This window comes from Echinops telfairi, unplaced genomic scaffold, assembly GCF_000313985.2.
Source record: "Echinops telfairi isolate 266 unplaced genomic scaffold, ASM31398v2 ScPeMD7_7468;HRSCAF=8506_0, whole genome shotgun sequence".
NCBI classification, from domain to species: domain Eukaryota; kingdom Metazoa; phylum Chordata; class Mammalia; order Afrosoricida; family Tenrecidae; genus Echinops; species Echinops telfairi.
In genome coordinates, this window is record NW_022111369.1 from 55,214,333 (window position 1) to 55,222,975 (window position 8,643).

At 46.4% G+C, this 8,643-nt stretch overlaps 1 protein-coding gene across 3 annotated transcripts in view; it reads left to right on the forward strand.

Moving 5' to 3' along the window:
* LIMCH1 (LIM and calponin homology domains 1) overlaps window positions 1-8,643 on the forward strand; it is a 107,068-nt gene that overhangs the window by 60,776 nt on the left and 37,649 nt on the right. For 2 of the 3 annotated variants that reach the window (XM_045284004.1, XM_045284006.1), the window contains 2 exons: window positions 2,707-2,883; window positions 6,112-6,217. In XM_045284004.1, coding sequence (XP_045139939.1) covers window positions 2,707-2,883; window positions 6,112-6,217 — 283 coding nt within the window. The remainder of the gene's footprint in view (window positions 1-2,706; window positions 2,884-6,111; window positions 6,218-8,643) is intronic. The other variant, XM_045284005.1, reaches the window with a different exon arrangement.

Below are 8,643 nucleotides of genomic sequence, written 5' to 3' on the forward strand. Positions count from 1 at the left end.
CTCCCTCATGAACCCTTGATAATTTATAGATTATTATTATTTTGTCATATCTTACATGTCTCCCTTTACCCACTTTTCTGTTGTCCATCACCCAGGGAGGAGGTTATATGTAGATCCTTGTAATCAGTCCCCCCTTTCCACTCCACCTTCCCAGTATCTCCACTCCCAGCACTGGTTCTGAAGGGATCATCCGTCCTGGATTCCAGGTTTCCAGAACCTAGGCTTTCTTGCTCAGTGTTTTCAATGTGGTGGCATAGTGCGTTAGATGTTGAGCTGCTAACAACGAGGTCAGCAGTTTGGACCCACCAGTTGCTCCTGGGGAGAAAGGCGAGGTTTTCTGCTCCTATAAAGATCTACAGCCTCCGAAAACCAGCAAGGCAGCCCTACTCTGTCCGGCAGGATCTCCGTGAGCTAGAATTGGCGATAAGGCAGTGAGTTGTTTGTTTTTGAGTCGAACAAATTCCGTCCCCCTTCATCATTAATTCTCATTCCCTCAAACGCATGCTTTCTTGTTACCCTGTTAAGTGTATCATCATCATCATAAGTAAGATTGCATTTTTCCATATAAATAGCGTTAAAAATGAGGGTGGGAGTCTAACCCATCTGGATGCCTGGAACCTTGCTGCTCCTGTCGGAGGCAAACAAGCCCAGATACGGGGCCGTCCACCCCATAGGGAGGGACTCACAGCCTCGGAAACCTCCACAGGGTCACTACGAGTCAGAACTGACTCAATAACAGCATTCTAACCCATCGTGAGAGCAGTCATGAGCCATCCGTATCGAGCCACTGTAGCTCACGGATACTTTCACAGAGTAAAGTGATACCACCAGCCCGGACAGCGATCACGAACGCTCTGTATCCACTGTTTACATCAGGAGGCCTTCATTGCCATAGAGTTGAATCCAAGCATAACAACCCCGTAGGACTGAGCAACCCTGCACCGTAGGGTTCCCCCTATGGTGGCCTTCTCTGGGCATGCAGTGGTTAAGTACTCCACTGCAGACCATAGGTCAGCCGTTCACACTCCCCAGGTGCTTCCTGGGAGAAAGATGCGGCAGTCTGCCCCCTACAGGTGACCGCCTTAGCAATCCTATGGGTGCTCCACTCTGTTCTAGGAGGTCCCCACGAAAAGGGCCATTGTGAGTCAGAAGCAGCTCCATGGCCATGGACTTGGGGGGAGAATCTTTAGAAAAGTAGCCTGCCTCATCTTTGTCCCCTGGAGTACCAGGTGGTCTTGAAGTGGCAACCTTTCGTTCAGAGGCTAAGGCGCTCAGTCATCAGGGCTCCTCACAGTGGAATGAAGGGTTCCTCTGTGTTTTTAACACATTTCTCCTTTGGGTGAAGGATTCCTGCTGGCGTAGTTGTTACACATTGGGCTACTAACTGCAATGTCAGCAGTTCAAAATCACCGGCCGCCTCTCAGGAGAAAGGCTTGGCTTTCGATTCCCCTAAAGAGTTACAGCCTCAGAAACTCACAGGGGCAGTTCTACTCTGTCCTGTAGGATTACCGTGGGTTGGCATCAACTCAGTGGCAATGAGTTTTCTACTTTTGATAAGCATAAAGATGCCCTACCCCTTGCTAATAGTGAATTCGATTAAATGACATCTTAGGATAATTTAAATATGATTACTAGAAAATGCTTTTAAAACTAGATGGTCCCTCCACTGTTTAGATAAAGGGGGCCCATGGACATGCTCTCGGCAGTGGTGACTTATCTTGTTTGCTTACTCACTGTCATGGAGTCAATGCCGATTCACAGGGACCCTCTAGGAGAAGACAGAACCGCCCTGTGAGTTTCAGACACTGGAACTCGTTAAGGGAGTTGAAAGCCCCGTCTTGCTTCCAAGGGGCAGCTGGTGGTTTCAAACTGCTGACCTTCAAGCTAGCAGCCCAACATGTACCTACTACCCCACCAGCATTCCAGACCTACCCCTAGGTGCTTTACTTTCATGTTTGTCTTGTGTTCATGATCTCGTTCTGTGTGCTGCTCTAAGTGGCATTCTTTCCCTTTCAGAGTTCTCAGGACTGGAGTATAGACACCCAAGTAATCTGTGTTTGTTAACCTTAAACCCTGCAACTTTGCTCAATTCCTCTATCAGCTCTAGCCATTTTCTGAGGGACCCTGGAAGTTTCTATATGTAGGATGAGTGCTACCATCCTCCAATTATGGCACCACTGCTATTCTGATCCGAAGGAGCCCTGGTGGCATAGTGATTACAGTTGGGCTGCTAACCTCGAGGTCCGCGGTTGGAAACCACCAGCCTGTCCTCGTGGTGGGGGAAGATGGTCTTTCCACTCTCATGACGAGTGACCGTCTCGGATGCTCACAGCGGCTCTTCCCCCTTGTCCTGCGGGGTCTGAATGAGTCGGCTTCAGCTCCATGACAGCGAGTTTGGTTTCTGTTTGGTTGATTCCCATCTGAATACTTCTCTTATCAATCTTATCAATACTAACCTTATTGATGGATGACTACTTCTCTTATCAATCTTATCAATACTAACCTTATTGATGGATGAATACTTCTCTTATCAATCTTATCAATACTAACCTTATTGATGGATGAATACTTCTCTGATCAATTTTATCAACACTAACCTTATTGATGGATGAATACTTCTCTGATCAATCTTATCAACACTAACCTTATTGATGGATGAAAGGGCTTTATGTACTCTTCTTTTTTGTCTGTATTTTTTCTGGACGCGATGCCATTTCAGAGCCGCAGCATTTTACAGCAACCATGACGCGGTCCAGCCCGACGGTGGCCTTTGTGGAGCTTCCCTCCAGGCCCCAGCCGAAGAGCGACGTGCCAGGACAAGAAGGGCAGAAGCAGCCGGAAGACGGCATGGGTGGGAAGGTGGAGCTGGTGCTGTCACAGAAGGTGGGGTACCACATTTTCCATGAACATAGTGAAAATTCCAAAGTGGTATCGTTTTACATGGTCGCCGGCTACTGCCGGGATTAGCAATGTTCTCACCTAATTGTTCCTTCGGTCTCCATTTTGATTTCTAGATCCATTGTACTACATGCTCACGTTAAGAAATTTAAACATAGAGAGAGAGGTATATACATCAAGAGGAAGGGCAGTCTCTGAGGAAGCTTCAGAAAAAAACTAAGGAAAAGTTGAATTAAACAATAATGGAATTTTTCAAAGAACTTTTTGAAGCCTCCTGTTATGTATTTAAACATGTAACATAAGTATATCAAGTGCTATCTGTAAATATACAAATATTTCTTTAAAAAACTTAAAATGAGTGTACATAGGGTTATTTAAATGCATATTCACATGCACATGTGCTTATAAAAACCACCGACATTTACCCCTCTTTCATTAACATTTGCTATATAGTCTTTGGGGGCAGTGAGGGGCAGTGAGCGGGGTGTGTTAGCAGCCATCAGCGGCTCCAGGGGGGAAACGTGAGGCTTTCCACTCCCGTGAGGATTTGCAGCCTGGGACTCCCACAGGAGCACCTCTGCTCTGCCCTGCAGGTTGGCCATCGACCTGATGGCAGTGGGTGGATATGAAGTAGGGTTTTCAAACGGTGGAGCACAGCCGAATGAGCAGGGGGCCTTGTGGAAACGCAGACTGCTGTGCCCGGAGTTTAAGGATGATATTTCTGAAGCGTCTCAATTTGAATAACAAGGAGCCGAGAACCTTTTTGTTCTGTATCCTGGGTTTTAAAGTTTTGTTCGTAGTCCATTTCCTCTTGGTTCGCATTAGTTTCCAGGTACAGAGTCTTCAAACTTTTCAGGATGAAAGACTTTGAACCACTTGGTCTTGACGGTGGCTACTCTCTGGAGGCAGGACTCAGACGTCTGCCTTTTTTTTTTTTTAAGTTCCCAAATGATTCTAATCAGCCACCGCGTGGAGAAACACTGACCTACACCTTTAATAATTGACGCTACATTGGGGTTTGACTAAAAGTGAGACAGTTACCACTTCTGATTACGGCTCAGTCATTCGTTGACGTCACCAATGTTGGCTGTGTGGTCACTATGTGCCAGTCACTAGTACGGGGCACTGGCTGGTCAACAATGAGCAAGAGCCCACCCCCGACGGAGCTAGGAGCACCGGGTCCTTATTAAGCCTCAGAAATGACTTGGTTGCTGCCTTGAGGGTAGTTGGGGTCTAGGCTACCCCCCAGTTTCATACACACGGAATTACAGGATGGCCTGGAAGTCTGAAGAGAGGAACTAAACCACAGACCAAGCATCGAAGGCCGCCAGGGCTTCTCACCTTTGCGCATTTTGAGGATAATATTTTGCCTTATCCACATTTCAATTGTAACTGTTATTTATTATTCGTCCAAAGTTATCCTTTTTTTAACTTAAATTTAAACTGAATGTGAAATTTTATATCACGGTTAATTTTTTTTAATGAATGCCATCCGTAAAAACTACCCACCTGCACGTCTCATCCGCATGCTCCGAGCCCCATGGGCGCCCGACTCTGGGAAGAACTGTTTCCAGGAGCCGTCGGCAGGTTTGTGTTTGTTTTCCTGCTGACCCCTCTGGCCATCTGGCGACTATTATTCTCAAAATCTTTTAAAATTAATAAGCTCCCTTGGTAACACATGGTAACCACATTCTCAGACCCCCTGGCAACTCTTCCATGGACCTCGGGTTCAGAATTCCCTGCTAGTAATAAGCAAATGGAATAATGCTCTTTGAACTCAGTCCATGCGTTCACTCAAGACCGAGTGAGGATCTCCCCTTTTTGACCAAAGCGTACATTGGCTTGTGATGAAGTAAGTGTATGGCAGCCTTGTTCCCCCTCAGGTCAATGCCTCAGCAAGAGGGTGGGTGGAAGTTGTACGAGCACCTGTGAGGATATAAATTAATACAGCCACCGCTTCATGCAGGGCACTGGCATGAAGAATCTATTGACTCCGACTTCACATCTTACTCCAGCAAGCTTCAGGAGTCAGTTGATTAAAAGGGACAGATAAGAAGGTTGACGCTCCCATTAGAGGGCATTTAGCTTGAGACGGAACCAAATAAAATAATTACAACAAAGACTTGTTTTGTGAGTCAAACAAGGAATGTACAAGCCTGTGCCTTTGGAGCCCTAAGGATAAGTAGTCTGTGGTTGCCGTTAGGTGCCCTCCTGTCCGTTGTCACCGACCCAGAGTGACTTGTGACAATAGAACAAAACCCTGCCTGCTCCTGCACCATCCTCACAATTAGTCTTTGCCTGAGTCCGGGTGCAGCCACTGGGCCCCGCCCTCGCTTCCAAGGCCGTCCTCTCGCTGCCCGTCTCCTTCACCGAGCAGGATGCCCTCCTCCAGGAACTAGCCTCTCCTGACAGCTGGTCCAAAGCACATGAGACAGAATCGCTCCTTCCTGGCCTCTACGTGGTCTAGCACACCTCGAAATCCCCCGAAAACAGCGGCTCTCAACCTGTGGGTCCTGACCCCTTTGGGGGACGAATGACCCTTTCACAGAGGTCGCCTGATTCATCACAGTAGCAAAATGACAGTGATGACGTAGCAACGAAAATAATGTTATGGTTGGGGGAGGGGGGTCACCACCACATGAGGAAGTGTTAAAGGGTCGCAGCATGAGGAAGGTTGAGAACCAGTGCCCTCGAGGCACCATTGCAAGAGCACAGTTTGAGGGTGGGTAGGGTGGTGTTTAGAGTCACACTTCCATGTCACCAAGCCCAGGCTATTGTCTTCCGTGTACTTTACATAGGTTTGTGTGTGGCTAATGTTTTGAGAATAATGCCTATTGAAAAGTAATATTGCCTTCATCTGTAGCACTTCCAGAGGTAAATATAATTTTTCCCTGACATTACAAATTCCGTGTGATGTAGTTCTGAAAAGAGACTGTGTGATAAGTCTAATAAAAGAGCGAGAGCGAATGATGTGCAACTTCAGAGATGGACTGCTGTCTTCTAATCATCAATTTTACCCTGCAGCTGGAACGCTTGAGAAACAGACTGCTCTGTTAGTGTAGACGAGCATAACGGGAGTTTGGGAAGGCGACAAAAACAATTTCATTTAAAAGTTAAACGTTTGGGTTGTTGACTTCTGTTGTGAGTATAGACCCTGAAATGTCATCTCACCTGTGTATTTTGCTAATGGACGTCTATTGCCTCACCGTCCAGGTCAAAAAGCCCAAATCTCCAGAACCAGAAGCAACTCTAACCTTTCCATTTCTGGACAAAATGCCTGAAACCAACCAACTATATTTGCCAAACCTCAATTCTCAAGGTAAAGAGAAGGAAATGTCTTATTATGCTTCCACATGTTTTGGCTGGGCTCCTCTATAGTAAAACGTTCTTTAACTTAAGGAAAGTAACACTTCTTTATAGTATAAGGGCTTCCTGGTATCTCCCAGAGTCGGTGACAGCTGAGCCAGCAACTTCAGAATGCAGGGACGGGGCCTGTATTCTCTCTTCGGCCAGAAGTTCCTGAGGCCAAGGCCATTGTGCCAGTCAGGCACCATGTTTGAGACCTTACAATATGCCTCCAACTATAAAACTACCGTTATGAAATCAAAATGAGTAACTTTATTAAGGAGTTTGTCATCTTAATATGGTGGCATTACTTGTTCATTTTAGCTTTTGTAAAATTCCCATCTAATTTGAGAAAAAAAAATTTTAAGAAACTAAATCCAAATTTCTTTCTGCAACATAAGTTCTGGGTGTACGTGATGAGCATTCTTAGACTCGAGCGAGGGCCCCTAAACACAACAATGACAATCATAGGTTAAACCTGTCGCTCAGAGCCAAGACTTCTAGTCTTCACAGATGCGAGTGTATGTGGGATGTATTTTACTGTTTCATACGTTCCATGCATTTTGAGTATGTTGGTATATTTTTTAATGTTTGATATTATGGGGGAGGGGAACACTTAAGATATGGACATTTAAGGTCTATGAAGGTTTTAAAGTGGCACTTCCCGCACAAGTGCCCCCAAGTGTTTTGGGAACATATGGTAATTGTGAACTCATTTCTGTATTTTTTAAGTGCCCTCTTAAGTCCCTGTAGCTTGGTGGGGGGGAACCCAGGTGCTCACAGTCACCACAAAGGAGCCATAGGATACGGACACTGGGGAGGAATCTTGTGAATTCCATGTTCAATAGAAGCGAGTGTTCAAAACGGATAGGCCACTGGGCTTTACTGGTGGGAATGACCGGTCTTTCTAGATGCAGAAACGCATATGGAACTGGAAGGTGCATTTTTATTTTTTTTGTTTTGACCTTTCCCCTGCATGTTTTGTAGATTTGATTTAGTATTCAGACAAACAGAGGATGGGATAGGTGCACTCATTCACCTCAAACGCAAGGCCACCCAATTGATTCCGACTCATAGCAACCTTGTAGGAGAAGGGAGAGCTCCTCCCAGGGTTTCTGAGGTTGTCCATCTTCAAAGCAGCAGGAAGCCTCATCTTTCTCTCAGCAAGTAGCCAGTGTTTTCAAACTGCTGACCTTGTGGGGAACTCATTAGCCACTCCACCTCCAGGGCTCCTATAGGTGTCCTTGGGAGCCCTGGTGGTGTAGTGGTTCTATGTTGGGCTGTGATCCGAATGGTTAGTAGTTCAAAACGACCAGCAGCTCCACAGGAGAAAGGCTGAGCTTTCTCCTCCCATAAACAGTTACAGTCTCAGAAACCCACAGAGACTCGCCAGTGAGTCAGCATTGACTGGATGGCCCTGAGTTTGGTCATTTGGGTTTTGTACGTAGGTAGATACTCAATTCGGGCCAGTGTTGGAAGAATTTAAGTCGGTTTCCTTAACTGATGGTTGAGCCATAAGCTGTACTCTATTTATGTAACAGGAAGAAAAGAAGAGGAGGGAATTAGCTGGTATTATATACTGCTGCTCACTAGTTTATTAATATGAATTTGTGTCGACCTTGTCTTTGGCAAGTTTGTTTCAGATCGCTCAGTTGGAGTGTTCAGAGGGAACTGACAAAAATAAAGTCAACTGAGGCAGTAGTGACCATTTTTAGGCATATTATTCAATCAATAGACGTTCGTGGTTCCGTGGTAGAATTCATGGCTTCTATGCAGGAGATGTAGGTTCGATTCCCGGCCAACGCACGTCATGTGTAATTACCACTTATCTCTCAGAGGAGGCTTTGTGTGTGGCCAGAACAGTTCTCAGTGGAGCTTCCAGACGAAGAGGGATTGGGAAGAGAACGCCCTGGGGCTCGTCTCTGGAAGCCCTGCCCTTACCAGTCATCCTACTCCCAACCAATGGCGGGGTGAGGCAGGCAGGACCAGGCAGCAGCCCATTCCATCGGGCAGGGGTTGCCATGAGCTGGCGGCCAACTCAACAGCAGTCAGCAGCAACAAAAACAGACTGTTATTCATTCCATGACCCATGACAAGGTGTTTTAGGTTTTGTTGTTTTCCAAATGTGTTGTTGGAACAAGGGCTTTATTTCATGTTTTACCAAAGTTGGATGGGGGGGGTGGGGGGATCACAGTAGTATTAAAACATATCAGAAATTTGTCTTCAAGATAGATAGTTATGTATGCCTGCTCCATGCTCTGGTGGTCTGGTTCACGGGAGCTGTAGCTCTCCTCTTCGTGGAAGCCCACTGCCACCGCTTTCTCCTGGGCAGCAGCTGGCAGGATCCAATGGCTGACCTTCGGGTTAGCGGCAGAGCACCCAACCATTGGGCCACCAGGG